Source organism: Danio rerio, chromosome 3, assembly GCF_049306965.1.
Source record: "Danio rerio strain Tuebingen ecotype United States chromosome 3, GRCz12tu, whole genome shotgun sequence".
In the NCBI taxonomy this organism is placed as follows: Eukaryota; Metazoa; Chordata; class Actinopteri; order Cypriniformes; family Danionidae; genus Danio; species Danio rerio.
Genome location: NC_133178.1, coordinates 27,379,495 through 27,399,303, shown reverse-complemented (window position 1 = coordinate 27,399,303; position 19,809 = coordinate 27,379,495). Strand labels below are relative to the sequence as shown.

The 19,809-nt window shown below is 34.6% G+C and overlaps 1 protein-coding gene and 1 long non-coding RNA gene across 3 annotated transcripts in view; one reads left to right on the top strand and one right to left on the bottom strand.

Annotated features, from left to right (window-relative positions):
- The window catches only part of si:dkey-20j1.2, an 82,829-nt gene extending 78,926 nt beyond the window's left edge, over positions 1-3,903 (bottom strand). For both annotated transcript variants that reach the window (NR_170144.1, NR_170143.1), the window contains exons 1-2: positions 3,854-3,903; positions 1,901-1,988 (exon numbers count right to left, since the gene is read on the bottom strand). This is a non-coding gene — a long non-coding RNA (si:dkey-20j1.2). The remainder of the gene's footprint in view (positions 1-1,900; positions 1,989-3,853) is intronic.
- Positions 1-19,447, top strand: part of fbxl16 (F-box and leucine-rich repeat protein 16) — a 30,865-nt gene extending 11,418 nt beyond the window's left edge. The window contains exons 2-6 of the mRNA NM_001201336.1: positions 2,505-3,168; positions 12,850-13,358; positions 16,197-16,281; positions 16,471-16,534; positions 18,731-19,447. Coding sequence (NP_001188265.1) covers positions 2,505-3,168; positions 12,850-13,358; positions 16,197-16,281; positions 16,471-16,534; positions 18,731-18,879 — 1,471 coding nt within the window. The 3' untranslated portion in view covers positions 18,880-19,447. The remainder of the gene's footprint in view (positions 1-2,504; positions 3,169-12,849; positions 13,359-16,196; positions 16,282-16,470; positions 16,535-18,730) is intronic.
- The last annotated feature ends 362 nt before the right edge of the window (positions 19,448-19,809 follow it).

The window sequence follows — 19,809 nt, the reverse complement described above, 5'->3', positions numbered from 1 at the left end:
ATTTTACCTAGATTGTGTTTCTCCTGAGAAGGTCTAGTGGCTATTTAGTCAAATCGCTCTTATGCAAAATCAACATTTTTGTTTTTCTTCATGCAAATTACAATCACTTCATATAATCATTCTGCATTCAAAATTAGTATATGCTGTTTTTAAGTAAGCATTTTGTTCTGCGAAGATAGTCATGGCATGGCTTATTGAGAAAAATGTCTGAAAGCAAGCAACACTCATTGACATTTTACACTTGAACCATTAGTTCTCAGAGCACGCACACCTGCATGGAGGGTTTAAGGTGGACCAGGGTGTTGAAAATGCAGCTCTGGTTCAGTGGATATTCTTCAGTCTTTTCACACAGCCATTATAACATCCTGTTTAGTTCTTTTAGCACTTTCTTAACTGATATTTTCATTTCATGTATCATGTTTATTTATTTTTATTACTTGAGTCTGTATACACATTTAACAGCATATGTGCTGACATGTGTCTGTTGTGCAACCTAATTTCCTATTTTTCACTCAGTATGTGAACTATGTGACTGTAATGCCAATAACAAATGAGTCAGCGATGAAGTGTGTGAATGAACACCTGCATTGATGTGTAAAATACCGTAACTCAGCTGACGCTTATGTTGTGTCATGTTGTATCTTGTGCATAGCTCAGAAGAGATCACTATGCCTATCAGATGCGAATCAGATTGTTAGGTTAGGATTTCTTTTGGTTTTTCAATACTAACAATCAGTGTCTGTATAAACAATTAAAAAACACCTCATGTCACTGTGCCTACAATGAAAATCGATGTTGATATATCAGATATTGAACGCATGGATTCAATTACTTGCTAAATGACAGTGTAGACAAGAAGTCTTAAAGATCATGTTTGGAACGCTAATCAGATTTGTTTGGTGTGTCAGCCAAGCATATGAATTTTTACATCAAGGAATAACGAGGCTTAAAAATACATTGTCCTCCAGTTTCAGAGACTAAATGGCACGTTTGAGCTTCCTAAATAACTTGCCCCAAGACATCTTTAAATATTTGATTGTTTTGTCTCAAGATGCACACTAGCAATGTGCATTTATAAAGCTTTTTTTTTAATCAAAGCTACTTAAATATCTAAATTAGGACTAAGGCCTTTGAAACCAGCTCTAAGCCACCCACAAACTGTGAAGAACACATTGCTATAAATTTAATGGCTATAATTATCAAAACCCAAACTATTACTTGCAACTGATATGTATTTTTAAATATAATAATCAACATCACATTCTAATGTATTTGCAAACATGGAATTAAGGCAATTTGTTTTCTAAATGAATAGTACATTTATGTTTTTGTCACACTTTACAATAAGGTTTTATTAGTTAATGAATTTATTAAAATGAACTAAGTATGAAATTAATTGTAGTTCAACAGTTGAACTAAAAATGAATGACTTAGTTTAAGATGAATAAATACTGTAATTAATGTATTGTCTTTTGTGTCCATTTTAGTAAATACATTTACTTAACAGACATTTACCAATGTTTACCAAAATCGATGTAGATATATCAGATATTGAATGCATGGATCCAATTACTTGCTAAATGACAAGAAGTCTTAAAGATCATGTTTAAAACACTAATCAGATTTGTTTGGTGCGTTAGCCAAACATCTGAATTTTTACATCAAGATACAATGAGTCTTAAAAAATAGTTTCAGAGGAAAGCCATTTGAATATGGAGAGAACATGCAAACTCCACACAGAAATTCCAACTGAGCCAGCCGAGGCTTGAACCAGTGACCTTTTTGCTGTGAGGCGACAGCGCTACCCACTGCGCCAACTTCCTTCCCCATACTATGTTAATACGAATACAGTTAAATGAACTTGTTACCTAGTGTGAAATTCATTAAGGCATTCACTCACCTTATGTGTTTTCTGCATTCCCGCACTTCCTATTTCTTTTTTAGATGGACGTATTGACTGTTGCACCCACGTCTTGTCTTTTACAGAACTGCACACATGACAAAACTTACAATTAGGTCTATTTTGAAAAACCACATCTCAAGCCCTTGCATTTTTCCTTATCTTTACTGCGTATCCTGTTTTAACCACTAAACATATTCATAACAGTCATTTAATTAAAATTTTTTATAAGTAGTACTTTTTAACCAACAAAACTGAGGATTTTCTCCACAAGTATGTATTGACTATGAAACAACATTACGAAATGTAATATAAACTGAAAATGAGAAACACATAAAAAGATGTTGCTAAAAATATTTATTTATCCATCATACAGTATTTGTGAGCCAGTGAATATGTTGGCAGGGCAAGTAAAAATCTGTCGTTGGAAAAAAAAAACTGTTATTGTTAAGCCCTGCCATAAAACAATTAACACTTTTCTTAAGAGCTGTGATCGCATTTATGCATGGTGTGAAGAAATGTTTTCAATCATAACGTTTTTTTAAATATCTGTCAAGATGTTACTCCATCCAAGAGAAATGACTCAATTCTGGTCTATTCTCAGGCTTCCAATGCTGAATATGTCCACTCCCAGTGACCTCAAGTCTCCCTGCATGACGCGGAACGGCATGGTCAAGCTGCCCCCCCAGCCCAACCGCCTCGGTTCAGCCAGCATCACTAAAGGCACTCCAGCTGCCAAGAATCGCCTGTGCCAGTCATCCTCCGTGCCCACCATCTTGCCTCCGCCTAGCCTCCCATATCACCTGGATCCCCTGCCCACAGCAGCCTCGCTGCTTGGGCCAGACCTGGACACGAGTCCCGTGACTGCGATCAAACCCCCACTCCGGCAATTCCCCAAACCCCTACTGGAGAGACAACTGATACTGGACGAGAAGGTGCTGAACCGGCTCTTATGGTACTTCACCACAGCAGAAAAGTGTATTCTAGCCCAGGTGTGCAAGACGTGGCGAAAAGTGCTCTATCAGCCCAAGTTCTGGGAGGGGGTGACACCCATCCTCCATGCCAAGGAACTCTACACTATCCTGCCCAATGGGGAGAAGGAGTTTGTTAGCCTGCAGGCGTTTGCACTCAGAGGCTTCCAGGCCTTCTGTCTGGTGGGAGTCTCGGATTTGGACATTTGTGAGTTCATCGACAACTATCCGCTGTCAAAGAAGGGAGTGAAGTCTGTCAGTCTTAAGAGGTCGACCATAACAGATGCAGGACTTGAGGTAATTATGGTGTCATGCTGAATTATTATAATTTATTTGACTATTAATATAAGTTTATGTTTTCATGGAAGCAACTTTATATGTTTAGTATAACGGTAAAAATGTATCACATAAATTCTTACCATGATAAAATCTGCAACTGAACTGTAGTTTGAATTGTAGAGTTTGAATTGCTATATATTTTAATTTTGGAAGGACAAAAATACCCCTGTATGTTTTGTTTTTGTACGTTTTTATATTTATAAGACATGATATGTATGATATATAGTAACATCACACAAGCAAGAGTTGTTTTTCAAAATACCATCGATTGAGCACAAAAGTGAAAAAGATTTTTAAGAGCATGAAAAGCTAATATTTAACATTAGCAAGTTGCATTTTTAGACACAATATTCTTTCATTCTTTTACTTAATTCAATTTTAATATATATAGTTTTTTATTTAGTAGGCTCATAACATTTGACCTGTGTTCAAAAATCGAGCTTAGTTAACAGGAAATGGCGATATATGCACTATAAACAAACAGCCATGCTATGCTTGCAAGATGCAATTGCTTACAAGTACCACTTAAACCTAAAATAACTATGATTAAAGTAAATTTAGGATTTATTTAAAAGTTTAAGAGTAAGAAAAGTGTTCATAGCAAGCTGTGTTTACATTAATCTCGTGACAAAATCCAACTTACATGACTAGCCGAATGCACAGGCACTCTTCCTAGTGAGCATTTGCGTTTACGGTTAAAAACTTGTCTACAGCGCCATCTGATGGTAAAAACTAAACCCATAATCCAATCGAGATGCATTTTAAAAATCTCAGAATTTCTGGGGAGATTTCTGATATATAAGGGTGCTTAAGTATGTAGTCATTTCAAGACAAATACTAAAATGAAGAATATTTGTGCATTTCAGAGCAATACTACAAACGAACGATGATCCATTCCATAAAAACTGCATCTGAAATCAGATATTACCTTTTAAGTAGGCAGTTACTTTAAAAAAAAAAACACTAAAAGTATGCATTAAATAGTGTAAATATGAAAAGTATGAATTTTATTGAATGTACTACATGTAATATATCCTCTGTCCTTTTAGAATTCAGTTATACTTATCCTGTTACATACTGTACTTCACTTGTATAGTAAAAAGGTATGCAATTTCGTAAGCAGGCTGCGTTCAAAAGTCACACTCTATACCCTCGTTCAAATTAGTCCACTAAAGGCCACTTGAAGGAGTAAATGAATGTAATTGTGTGTGAATTCAAACACACCAGCAAACTGGCCGTTACAATTAGAGATAGACAGATTTATCTTAAAATTATCTTGAAAATAAGAAAGTTTAACCTTAGTTAAATAATTTACTAATCAATTAAAAGAGAATTTAAACACACAAAGGGCCTAATATTATGCTGTTCTAGGGTTTCTACAGGTTTCACAAAGTTTTAAGACTGTTATGAATGAAATTTCAGACTTTTACAGGACTAAACACTATTTTTTCCCCTGGTTGGTAAAGTGGAAAAGAGGTTTACTTGTCTCCTCCAAAAAAATCTAATTAGTTATTTCTATGCCACATATTTTAAGTAATGTGTCAAAACAAGCAAATCCTAATTTTATGTATGCATATTAATATGTAGATGTTGGTTGAATGTTTTTGAGATGTATTGTTGGTGATTGGAGACATTGACAGATGAAAATTAGGACTTGTTTAAAAGGATTTAAGACCTACAAGACAATATTTTAGTCAGACCTTTTAAGGCCTAAAATTTTGTTTTCAAAAGTTAAGACATTTTGACTTTTTAAGACCCTGCGGAAACCCTGTGTTCCCACAATGAGCCAGTTGTTTAGACAATGACTGGATAAATTAGCACCATCTTCTGATGAGATGCTAATGCCTTGCCATCAAATTGCATTATAAGTATTCTTCATCTGTTAGTTGTATGAGACTGAATGAGTGCACTTGTGCTATGGCAGGGGTGCCCAAACTCGGTCCTGGAGGAACCTAATAAAGCTCTTTCTTGGTATACTAAAACTTCCAGGAAAGTGTGTTGAAGGAAGTTGAAGCTTAACTATGCAGGATAGCAATCCTCCAGAACCAAGTTTGGACACCCCTGCACTATGGTTTCCGACACCACTACAAATGGCATTAGATATATTAGTGGGTATAGAGGGCAGTTTCAAACACGACATGCTACTGAAGCACTGAAAGATTCAGCCTTGTGAACAAATAATTTTAACAAATAATTATGTAAAAAGGTTTTATTATTATACTTATCCATGACTTACATATCTCAGCACAAACAAAATACCTAGAAAAGTAGCATTTATTTAAAAAAAAAAAAAAAAAAACATAAAAGAAAAAAATAATAATAAATGCCACATTTGTACTATACACCCCACTGTAGGGCTGGGAGATAAGGCAAAAATGCAATCTTAATAACTATTTTCCATAATGAACGATAACAATATATATTTCGATATAAGTTGTTATGCTTCCAGATTTAATACACTGTTATTACTTTAACACATTGTTACCCCAACACTGAAGCCACATAAAATTAGAGGATCCATTAAATAGCATAACATATTTTCAGCTGATAAATTTTTGGCGACATGAAATTCAGTACCTAATGTCATAACACTTGCACGTTTCTGCTGTGTGATTGGCTCTTGGATCAATATGGATTAAAAAAAAAAAAGTCCAGAGCTTATCATTTTTATTGACATAAATTTTATTGCGATTCGATATATTGTTTATTGGCCCAGCCCACCCCTCTGTGAAGTATTTAATTCTGAATTATAAATTGTTAACATAGTCCTTTAAATATTTAAGTTAGAACCACAATACACTCAAAAAATTACTCCATGAATAAAGGTTTCCATCATTCACCAATCACTCCAGTTAACTATTGCTAAATAATCATCTGGATTGAAATGTAACCAGAAGCACCAAGCAGAAATAATTGTGTTTTGCAAGAGCATGCAGCAATAATCACACTCATCACACTTGTCTCTATGCTGTTGCTATTCTAGGACTGGGCTTTTGTTGCCATGGTGAACTCTCAAATTGTTCATGACGGCATCTAAGCTATTTTTTTTTTTTTGCCTCAGATATGCAAACCAACATGTGCAGTGATAGAGGCTATAGAGCGTCTTCTGTCTGAGAGAGGACTGTGCACCTCAGGCTTGTTTGTGAATTATATGGGGCAGGGCAGATATCAAAGCACAAGCCTTGGACCATGACCAAGTACTCAATATTAGAGCAGAGTCCTGCCTTTAAGAGTTGTTTTTCTACCTGAAACTAGCTCTTTTATTTCCATGCTGCTTTGCCATTGGTTACATCAAATATATTATAAGTGATTATGATAAAACTAAACACACAAAAAGTGCAGAACATCTGAATGCAAATAAGTGTTGTTGATCACACAAAGATTTGGTCAAATGTTCTTGTGTTTACATTATTTGTGACTCTGGACCACAAAAAGTCTTATGTTGCACTGGTTTTATCATTACAATATTAAACCTTATGTACTGTTGGGGATGTTTTCATCCACTCTGGGGTGATTTTGTGTCTTAATTGGCCATATTTTTTTCTTTGTTTCAGCTAGCAGAATGGTTTTTGGTGACAAATCTTATTTTGACATATTTTGAAAAAATGCTTTCAATGAAAAAAAAACAACAACTCGAAAATACACTCTGGGCAAATTTACTAGCCTTTTGTTATTTTTGTGATGAAAACATCCACTAAATTAAACTGCTGTAAAAATGCATCAGATAAATATGTTTTTCATATTTTTTTTTTTTTTTTGCATAAATCTGTTAATCAACCACAGTCCTGATCAAAAGATCTTTTAACTCTTTTAACTCTTTAATTATCAAAATCATAAGTGATGTCACTGATTTGTTGAAAAACACACTCAAAATGACGTATTTTTAATACGAAAAGTAATTGTGGACTGGATTTTTTTTTTACCTTATATCAAAGTTTTGGACATGTGGAACAGCATTACCTTTAATGCATTGTTTTTGATTCATTTTACTTTTTTTTTTCTTCTTAATGTACTGTTGGTAGCTGTTTTTGTCCCATCAGCTTCCATTACAACCACATTTTTTATTACAAAACCATGACACCATAAAATCATGCATTTTTGATTGTTGCTAGTTTTCCCTGTTGGGAAGAGGTAAAACCTTTAATTTTTACTGTTGATCATCAGTTGGCATGATTAAGTCTTTGGATAGGCCAGTGCAAAACAAAAAACAAAAAAACAAAAAAAAACTTAGTTTCATGGATTTTATATGGAGTATAACAAATGTGTGTATGTACAGTATGTCTGTGAGTGTGTTAATGACCTTTGCTCACTTACCTTGATGTGTCAGAGAAAATCAAAATATGCATCTCTACTACGTGGAGTAACTAAAAACAAAGACTGTGTAGCATCAAATGCGGTTATAAAGGAAGTCAATGGGGAAAAAACAGCCATCAACAGTAAATAAGAAAGAAAAAAATTCAAATCTAACAATATCTCAGAGCCGATGTTGTTATCATTTACATGTCCAAGACTGTGATAAAAGGTCAAAAAATCCAGGCCACAATTACTTTTTATATTGAAAATATGTCATTTTGTTTGTTCGTTTTCACCAAATCAGTGACACAATTTTTGATCTTGGCAATTAAAGACTTAAAATCCTGTAATTTTTAAAAACATTTAGTTTTGATCATGATTAATGAAAAGAAAATTTGAAAAAAAAAAATCTATCTAATGCGATTTTGCAGCAGTTTAATTTAGTGGACGTTTTCATCCCAAACAAAAGGGTAGTAAATATGAACAGTGCACAAAGGTTAAATGCAAATCATGTTCCATACGTTATTTTGTACATTTTCTATTGATCTAAAATCTTACTTTTGATCAACATGCATTGCCAAAAACTTAATTTAGATTCCAGATTTTCAAGAAGTTGAATTTCCTTAGATTTACCCTTATGACTGGTTTTGTGATCCAAGGTAACATTTGGGCTGCACACTAGATATTTTGGATAATCTTTGTTTTTAAAGCACATAAAATGTAATATACCACATTTAACAGCATTTTAAATGGCTCTGTGAATCTTTAAAATTAAGAATAGAGCCACAATTCACAATTAACACCGGTTGGCTAGTGTTAACAATAATATAATAAATTTGGAATTAAAAGATTGTTAAAGGTTCAATAGATGTAAAGCTGTACAGTATGTTATCATGTGTGTAATAATATTGATTACCACTGAATTTGACTCCAAATAATCATGTGCCACATTCAAAACAAACTATTTTTTATTCTGAAACGAGTATCTAATTCAGCAACACGTGCGCTGCCACTCACCGGTGATATTGTGCAGGATCGTGGGCGTCCATGCTTCATGGGTTATTTTCATCCTTTTCTTTGCACTCTGTAAGTTCGAGTGATTTAAGTTCTGTGGTGGATGGTGTAGCGTCGAGGCCGAGCACATTGCAAATATCCACAACAGGAAAGTCTTGGGCTTCTATGACTTCGTTGGAATGCAAATGTTGCATAATGAAACCTGCGACGACGTTAATAGTTTTATTTTTATGTTTTTGTGTTCACATTTTTTGCGGATGTTTGAAAATTTATGTGCAACTGGCAACATGGCAATTATCTACAACATACAGCTGCCAGATTTAAACTCAGAAGAATCGATTTATATGTAAGACTTCAAAACGTTATGAAAGAATCGATATGCAGAAAAACCGTTCATGTTTTGTTCATTAAGTGGATTAATAACATGCATATTTACTCTGGTCGACCCACAGACTAATTCAATCTTTATTTTAGTCTTTTTAGTTTAACATTCTCAGTGATGAAAATTGATTTATAAAAGCTACGTATGTTAATTATTTAATTATTTCTGATAATATTATTAAAGAAATGTATACTCTTCCCTTACAAGAATGAACAAAATTTTCAATAAATTAAAAATGTAAGGCTTTTGGCAGATTGATTACATTTGTACTGTTTTACCACAGTGGTTAAACTATGGTAGTGTAGCAGGGTTAATTAGGTCTACTACAACTTTCTAAATAGAAAACCATGGTTAATTTTTGTAAGGGCTGTTTCTAGACTTCAATACAGTTCATATACCTATGTTGGTGAAACGGAACAACAGGGGCAACATGGTGGGTCAGTGGTTAACACTGTCACCTCACAGCAAGAAGCAAGAAGGCTGGCTGGGTCACTTGGCATTTCTGTGTGGAGTTTGCATGTTCTATTCGTGTTCTCCTGAGTTTCTTCTGTGTTTCTTGGCTGTAGCATATGCGTGTAATTGTGAGAGTGTATGGGTGTTATCAAGTACTGGGTTGAAGCTGGAAGGGCATTCAATGTGTAAAACATATGCTGGATAAGTTGGCGGTTCACTCCGCTGTGGCGACTACTGATAAATAAAGGAACTAAGCTGAAAGAAAACGAATAAATGAAACAGAACAACAGACAACTTTGTGTCAAAAATGTAGCTTACTCAGTATAATCTTTTTGTTTATTAAACTCTACAAAAAAGTAACAAAATCTGTGAGATTTTCAAAAGGTACACATTTGTACATATGGGTCAATATTGTTACAAAGAAGTCCCTAACTTTTTAAAAATGTATACTTCTATACTTTTTAGCTACTAATATCATGTACACTTAAATGGATAGTTCACACAAGAATGAAAATTTGTTGTAAAACCTGTAACCATTGACTTCCATAAAGGAACAAAACATATGAGGAAGTCAGTGCTTAGGTTTCCAGCTTTCTTCAAAATATCTTCTTTTGTGTTCAACAGAAGAAAGAAAATCAATCAGGTTTGGAACAAGTAAAGGGTAAATAATGACAAATGTTTCACCTTTGGGTGAACTAAATCATTAATCAGTGTTGGGGAAAGTTACTTTAGAATGTAATGCATTATAATATTGAGTTACTCCGCAAAAAAGTAATTAGTTCTGTTACTCAGTTAATTTTTATGGCAAGTAATGTATTAAGTTATTTTTGAGTTACTTTTGCGTTACTTTTTCTGACCTGGCTGAGGCTTGATCTCTTTCAGAACCTGCAGAAGGTTTTATTCTTTTTCAAATAGTGGAGCTCTGCAATTAACAATGCACTGTATACCCTTCATTTACCTTTAAAAAAACACATAAAAATGAATATAGGATAATGTTATCTTTAGAGTACTTCCTAACCCCTAAGCTATACATGCCATATTTACAGATTCATTAAAGTAACTTCAAAAGACAAACAACTTTTTGTCTTATTAAAAATAAAATCACTGTCCAATCAGATAATCCTCTTTTCCTTTTCTTCCATGTGTTTAATTTAATGACAATATTTCCATCGCAGAAATGTAAAGCTCTGCTGTCTTCATGTCCGTTCCTGCATTCACTCATTGCGTGTGTGATTCAGTGTGACTATGTTCATTTTAATTCAGCTATTTATTTATTTTTAAAGCAAATTAACTACACCAAAAAATAACTTGCATTACATTTTTGAAAAGTAACTCAAATATTATAACTTAATTTTTAAAAGTAATGCGTTACTTTACGCATTAAAGCCTTTTGTAATTTATTTATTTACAATATATGATGGCAAAATAGTAAAAATAGGACAAATGAGCTTATGTATGGGAAAAATTCTGGACCTTTGTCAGTAAGGGGTGGGTCTTCCGGAACACCCAAATTCCGCCTGGCCATGGACCTGACTTGTAATAACTTTTGTTAGAACAAAACAGCTTTTGTGCTGTCCAGCATAAACTTCAAATAGATAAAATTATAATCACATTTGCAATCATGCTCATACTGCTCATGTTGCAAAGTGAGTGACTCATATATAAAAAAACAGGGATATTTTAGATTTTTTAGTAGTAGGTAGTGCTGTTGCCTTACAGCAAAAAGGTTGGTGGTTCGAGCCTCAGCTCAGTTGGCGTTTCTGTGTGGAGTTTGCATGTTCTCCGTGCGTTCGCGTAGGTTTCCTCCGGGTGCTCGGGTTTCCCCCACAGTCCAAAGACATGCGGTACAGGTGTATTGGGTAGGCCAAGTTGTCCGTAGTGAATGAGTGTGTGTGTGTAAATGAATGTGTGTGGATGTTTCCCAGAGATGGGTTGCGGCTGGAAGGGCATCCGCTATGTAAAAATGGGATAAGTTGGCGGTTCATTCTGCTGTGGCAACCCCAGATTAATAAAGGGACTAAGCTGACAAGAAAAAGAATGAATGTATATGGACATTGTAAACTGCATTGCAATAGTTACTCAAACCTGGAATTCATTTAAGCTCTTAGTTTTTTTTTTTTTTTTTTTTGCATTGTGCTTTAAAATATTCTGGTTTAAATATTTTTATTATTAGAAATTTTAGCAGACATTCACTTGTAAATACACCTTTTTAAAAATACAAACAGTTTAGCAAACAATCTGAAATAAAACAACAACAACAACAACAACAACAACAACAACCAACAGTCATAAAAATATTAATTAAACAAAAATTAAAAATACTTTCTCCTAACCAACCACCAACCAGTGCTATCCAATGGTAAAAGTAGGTACTAAAGGCGTGGTAAACATATTAATCACAAGTTTGCAAAAAATAAATAAAAGAGGATTCACATTTTTCAAATAACAAAATCATTCATTAAAATTGTCAATTAGGGCACCTGATTTTTTCCAGATGTAATGTACAGGTTAACTCTGTCAATCATAATTTAAGTAACTTTTAACATAACTTTAAGTAAAATAACTTTTTTCTTCCAAAACAAAAAGATAAATGTTTTGGCAGAGATCAAGCCATATTTAACAAACTGTTGTTGTACCTGTGTAGGTATAATTAATATAGGAACTGGCTCAATTAGAATGTCTCATGCAGAGATGCCCAAAGTAGGGCCCGTGGGCCAAGGTAACCTTTAATTTGTCCCACTGTCTCATCTGAAAAGAGAGGAAAAATCATAAGGGGATTGAGGTGAACATAGATCGTGATTTTGAATTTATTTCCTTTTGTTTCTTTGTTTTGTTGCTGATCTACAAAAAAAGTCAACTGAAATTCAATGTTTCAATTAAATATTGTAAATTGATCAAACTTTTAACATGCTAGTACAGTCACTTGACAGACAGAGGACAATGCACAAGACATCGGTGAGCAAATCAAGGCAGAAGCAGCTAGAATAGTGTTATCAGCACTAAACTCCATTGTGTTATAAAAGGGATTGTTTATGTTTTTCTAGTTTTCTATGTTTTCTAGTATTTTTTATATAATAACTATATATATATATATATATATATATATATATATATATATATATATATATATATATATATATATATATATATATATATATATATATACAATGATTTTGTATATATTTGGCCCACAGCCCTCAATTAAGGTTGGTTTTTGGCAAAGTTTATGAACCCCTGGTCTAATGTATCTGAAAAAACTTGCAAAATTTTGTTCCAGAAACTCTGTAATTTAGTACACATATAGGAATGAGACAGTTTAGAATGTAAAAACTGACATTTGTCACACAATGGAAAAAGGAAACAGTCTACTAATACTCAAAAGAGAAGTAGTCGGCATGTTATTGCAATGCAACTTTTAGTCAACAAAATGTGCAAAAGGGACCATCAAAATGAAGTGTTAATAAAATAACATTGCTCCTCCGTCTTGGTCTGTTCAGGTGATGCTGGAGCAGATGCAGGGCCTAATGCACCTTGAACTCTCCGGCTGCAATGACTTCACAGAAGCCGGCTTGTGGTCCAGCCTGAACGCGCGGCTTACCTCGCTCAGCGTCAGCGACTGCATCAACGTGGCAGACGATGCCATCGCTGCCATTTCTCAGCTCCTTCCTAACCTATCAGAGCTCAGCCTGCAGGCCTACCATGTGACCGACACGGCCATGGCCTACTTCACGGCCAAGCAAGGCTACACCACCCACACGCTGCGTCTGAACTCCTGCTGGGAGATCACTAACCATGGCGTAGTCAACATGGTGCACAGCCTGCCCAACCTCACCTCCCTCAGCCTGTCGGGGTGCTCGAAGATCACAGACGATGGTGTGGAATTGGTTGCTGAGAATCTAAGGAAGCTCCGGAGTCTGGATCTGTCATGGTGTCCTCGCATCACCGACATGGCCCTGGAGTACATCGCGTGCGACCTGCACAAGCTGGAGGAGCTGGTTCTGGACCGGTGAGTGTGCTGAGTTTGCAGAACAGAGCAGAAAGGAAATCTTGCTGAGATTTCCTCTTACAAAGCCTCACTGGAAGTAAATTTTGTGGTCAAAAGTAGTGATAGACTAATATATCAGCTTGGCTGTTTCATTAGTTGATATTTGCTATGGGTAAACCGCAGCTAAATTAGATTTTCAGTTCGCCTGCAGTTCTTTATATCAAAAAAGTTATAACTGTTCAACCACCATATTAACCATGCATTTTTGAAACTTAACCAACATGTGAGGAACATAACCGAGCAACTTGTTGTTTATGATGTATTTACAGGGGTAGTTCACCTAAAAATAAAAATGCTGTTATTAATTACTCACTATTAACTTGTTCCAATTTAGTTTGAGTTTTTTGTTTTGTTTTGCTGAACACAAAAGAAGTTATTAGGAAAAATTGTTGGAAACCTGTAACCATTGACATCCATTGGAAAAGCTAATATTACTGTATGTCAGTGGTTACAGATTTCCAGCATTCTTTAATATGTTTTATTTCGTGTTCAACTGGTTGTGTTTATCTGGTTTGGAACAAGTCAATGGGCTGTTCATTCCGATGTGGCGACCCCAGATTAATAAAGGGACTAAGCCGAAAAGAAAATAAATGAATGAATGAACAAGTCAAAGGGTGAGTAAATGACAGAATTTTCTTTTTTTTTTTTGGATGAAGTATCCTTTTAAATGCATATCATATATTTTTTCTCTCTTCTTTATTCATAGTGCAAGAACATACAGGGAACAAAGTACACTCTCAGTGTTGAAAAGCAGCAAAAAAGCAAGCTCAAAATAAACGTAAATCAAACATACTTTGTCTGTGAAAAAAATAAATCTTATTTCAAAATATTGGATCCTGCACTTTTCTACTTTAGTAACCCTTGGGTATTGTTTGAATTTACTACCCTTTTATTATGTTCGTGGTGTTTTTTGCCCCATTGACTTCCATTATGAATTTTGAATGCAAATTCTTGAGTCCAAATAATCATGCATTTTTGATTTAGGTGTTTTTCTCTATTTGGAAGAGGTAAAATATGTCATTCTTACTGTTGATCATCAGCTGGCACCATTAACCCCCTATATATAGGCCTGTAGATCACAATATGTGCATAAATACATTTACTATGTTCTGAGAGTTAAGCTGCTTATTTAATTTTCTCAGACTTATCATGTAAGTATGCAAAGATCTCTTTCACACTTTCAGACACACACACACACACACACACCCATGCACACTATACTCCAAATGAATCAATTTAAAGGCCAGAAACTACGCTATTTTTGCATTTTAACTGATAATCGACAATAAAAAGTAGAAATTGCACCTCTTCCCAACAGGAAAAATCATTAACAATCAAAAATAGATGCTTAAATGGTGTCATGGCATTGCAATTAATACATGTAATTTTAATGAAAGTCAATGGGGCAAAAACATGACAAAAGGGTAGTAAACTTAAAAGTTAGTAGTTAACCGTAGTAAAAGTTTTTGAAATATATAAAAGCATTTGTCAGCAAAAAAACATCCCATTTGTTCAAACAGATGGAAAACTAAGACTCAAAATCACTCCAGAGTGGATGAAAACTTCCCCAACACACACAAGGGTTAACTGTGTAAACTGGAATGCTAAGCTCAAAAAATGCTTAATAATCATCTCTTATAATAACACTATGAGAGTGCTTTGTGAAGCAGCTTTCCAGACATAAACATCAACACCTTTGTTGACTGTGGTTTATTTAAAGTTGCTGAAAATAATGAGTCATAATTGGTTGCATTAATATTTCTATGGTCAGTCATCATACTGTAGTTTTGGTAGAGTCCTGTTCTGAAATTAATTCATACTCTTGTATTTAAATACACTTGTCAAACTTTAAAGTTAAATTTTTTTTGCCTTTTAATTCATTATATTCAATCTGGCAATAGTTGATTTTTATTTGTTTTTACACACATCAATTCAGCATCGAAGTTCTGCAGAGCTTCTCTCTTTTGTTAAGTGTTTTTAGGTCTTTATTGCATAACACAAATAGAAGAACAAGCTTCACCGGCACAATCTAAATATGGGTTAAGGGTTTCTATGGATTGGATCCTGCCTATTCAGTCAGAAAGGACATAGTGAACTATCTGATAAATCAGATGCTTCTATTATAATACTGTGGCGTCACCTATTTTATAAAAAGCCCAATTATCTAGACCACATCAAGACCGTTTCAAAAATCACAATATTGAAGATCCTTGTTCACTTACAATGTCAGTGGAGTGCTGTGCTTCAATGATGGTATCTAATAGTCCTTACTAATAATGATTACTATATTCATATATTTATACAGTACTTGAGGGATGTCAGAGAAAGTTAACTCTGTTACATGGTCAGAAAAAAGGTACCCAGCAAACAATTTTGTGTTTAATAGACGTCTAATAGACATCTAAACGTAGACAGCATAGCTAAAACAAGTCTAAACTTGGGCTGTCAGTGAAAATCTAATAGACATCTAAGAATATCCCAAAACTAGACTATAGACAGACAAATAGACAGACTTTGTATGCGTAGTCATTCATTTCTGTTTGTTTGATGACTAGTCTAGTTTTGGCCTAATCTTAGAAATCTATTAGATTTTCACCGACAGCCTAAATTTAGCTTTGTTTTAGCCAAGGTGACCATGTTTCCACACCTATTTGACGTCTCTTAGACATCTTTTAAAAACAAAAAATGTTTACTGGGTAAAAGCATTTTGGGGTATTGTTGAATGTAAAGGTTTTATGTGCATAAATATGGCAGTGTCTGAAAGTGAAAATGACTCCCCTTTCACATGTCTGTATTCAGGTGTGTGCGGATCACAGATACAGGCTTGGGCTACTTATCTACCATGTCAACACTGAGAAGTCTCTACCTGCGCTGGTGCTGTCAAGTAAGTGCCTGCAGAACTGTTTCAATCAGATAAATTGCATATAATGATGGCTATAGTTCACTCGCCTAACTTCATTAGGATATACAATATATATTTAAGACAGTTTATAGCAGGTCACCTTAACAGAACTCCTTGAAATCATGTAATAAGTTTGAAATCATGTAATGTGTTAATCTATTTTGTTTTTAGGTGCAAGACTTTGGGTTACAGCATTTATATGGCATGAGGAGTCTTCGTCTTCTTTCTCTAGCAGGTATAACGGATCTTTCTCTGAATGTACATTGCCGACACTGCAGGATGTGCAAGTAAAATCATGATCAAGTACTATAATGAAATATCACAGTATGTTTGGAGGTAGACCTGAGCTTAATCATGTTATGGAAATCTCAGTTAATCCCTGCTGTCTGAGCAAAAATGTATTATTTTGAAAGAAAGATAGATTTTCACATTTAGATGATGAATACATAATCACGATGTGATATACAAGTCTAATTTAAAAGCACATTGGCAGATGAAAAATAATCGCCTGTTTCAGCAATAGCTGCTCTTAAGGATGTTCTGTTCTAGAATTTAAGGGGAAAAAAAGCCCATTGATAGGGCTCAAGCACCACTTCATCCAAAAAAACCCCAAGTATTTCAGTCGATATTATTTTTAGCATGACAAACTTAAAAGTTAAAAACTTAAAAACTTAAAACTAAAAGTTAAAAATTGTAGTTTATATAGATAAAGGCTTCCTCACAAACTTATTTGTTATTTAGGTTGTGTTTAATCTCACTGTGTGTTATTAATGAAGTTATAAATAAGTATGAATGCTGTGATTTAATCTTCATAATTCAATCATCTCTGAATTTTGATCGAATTATGATATCAATGTGAATCAGAGAAATCTAAATTAACCAAAAATAGGACATGATGCCATAAATTATGACCCCATAGCAGGGATCACCAAAGGTGTTCCTGGAGGTCCGGTGTCCTGCAGATTTTAGCTCCAACCCTAATCAAACACACCTGAACAAGCTAATCAAGGTCTTACTAGGTATACTTAAAACACCCAGGCAGGTGTGTTGATGCAAGTTGGAGCTAAACACTGCAGGGCACTGGACCTCCAGAAACGAGATTGGCGACCCCTTCCCAATAGCAACAGAAAGCTTAAGTATACCTGGCTCTTCTTTTCCTAATTATACTGTTGCTTATTTCAGGTCAGGCGTCGACAAGCAAATGTTTGTTTTCTTGCTGCATATCTTGTTTGTTTGTGACAGAGGGATTGTTTATATGCATATCTTCACATGTACATACGCACATAAAATGTGTGCATTCAGACCTGATCACAATAGTGTTTTGGATAAAAAGTGAGTTGCATGTATGTCACAAAAGTTTTTACTTACTTTTTTAAAGTATTTATTTTAAAATATTCAATACACACATTTATAGATGTACATGTCTTTAAAATGTAAACATTAACTTAAATAAAAAAAAAAACTAATATTTGTTTTGTATATTTTTGACAACTCTTTATTATACTCTTATGCACCGGCTTATGTAGATATAAGTTTTTCTAGTTGCGTTTAATTGCTTAAAGCTTTTATCACGATATTGACCTAAGCTGCTAGAAACTCACTTTAACAGGTTTAATAATAAAAAATACTGTATTGATTTAGTGAATGTAAATCAAATGAATGTCAATGTTCAAATGTAAACAAACTTCCAACCAAATTAAGCAAATTAAAGCAAAGGATTAAATTCTAAAGATAAAATAGGTAACACTACAAAAAAAAAGTTTCACTTGTAAACGTTATTAAGTTTCTGTATTAAAATTAACAGTAAGAAAAAGAGACACATTTATTAGTTACTATGTTAAAATAAGTTTAAATAAACACAACAGATTTATATCAGTAATTGCCTATTTTTAATAAAATGATTACGAAATTTAATCAGATGATGACTATGATTTTAATGTGTTATTAGAAGTTTTAGAAAGTAACATCATCTATGATTAATGTGAGGTTAGTTAGAAATAACTAATGTTAACTATTGGAGCCTACATTAACACTGTGCAATAGATAAATAAATAGTCCCAAAATTGTCATTGTTCTGTCATAGGCTAGATTAACGTGAAAAGGATCGTGTTTTAACTATTAAGCGAACCAATTAAGTCTTTAAGCTGTTAAAACCTTCGATCAACGCTGTAATGAACACCACTGTAAATACAATGTGAATATTATTAAAAAATCTCACCAATAATAAATAATTTATCATGGTATTTTGCAGGGTTCACAATAACGACATTGTGCATATTGGTTATCGTGATATATCGAACACCAGCATATGTCTATTATACACACCTATGATGAAAATAACAGTGTTGTTGTCACACCACAATAACAACAGGAAATGAGCTGTTGAGGTCAGATGGCTGTGTTTTTGACGTGTTCTCATTTACTGTCTCAGGCTGCCCTCTGCTGACTACTACTGGTCTATCAGGCTTGATTCAACTACAGGACCTGGAGGAGCTGGAACTGACCAACTGCCCGGGCGCCACCGCCGAACTCTTCAAATACTACTCCCAACATCTGCCACGCTGCATGGTCATCGAGTAGAGCAAAACGAGTTTTACGGGCACCAGCACCCAACACATCACCAAAACCTCCTCCTTCAGACTGATGATAAACCCTATTTCATCCTGGACCCACAGGGAGAGAAATTGAAAAGGAAGGTTTTTTTTTTTTTTCTTGTTTTTTTCCGGAGGGGTGAAAATTGAAAGTGGGAAGATAAAAAGGAAATCTGAAAGAAAAATCCTGTCGGAATGGGTCAGGACTGGCAAGAGAGAGGGAAAATGTTCAAAGCGCAGTGGGTCAGAGGCTAGATCTTTCATTAAATAACATGACACATGAGTCAGCCCCTACACATACATGAAACATGTTCCTCCACTGAACTGTGAGACTAGCTTCCGTGTCTCATCCAAAAACTGTTTATCTTGAAGTGACAAAGGTGTGTGCCGACTGTTTGAGCTGTCTCTCATATCCAGGGAAAGATTGAGAGGACGTTTAAGGAAAGGAAAGAGGTTAAGGAGCCACTGCAACAGGGTCTCTTCGCTTTTGTCAAGCGGCATCTGGGTTTCTCGCTCCATTCAGTGGTGCTGCCTCTCCATCTTTGTGTCTTAACAAAGAAAGAAAAAAAAACTAGAGATGAACAGCTACGTAGATTTTCACATCAACGCTACTTGCTTTTTTTGGTCATGCGGTTCTCTTTGGTCGTTTTTATTTTTAAATATTATTTTTTTAAGTATTATTTTTGATGATAAGGATTACTGTGAAACATTTATCGGTACAAGTTCGAGATTTGAGACACTTTGAATAAGATGGAAATCCAGGTATGGTGAAGGTACAGTATTAATTAGGTACTGTCCTTTGAAAGGAACCAGCATAATCAGAAGTCAGGAGGTTATTTTTCTTCTCAGCAGATCGCTCTTTTAAAGACATTTCCAGTTATTTCGTGTCGGGCTGCGGATGGGATCGGAACTGCTCATA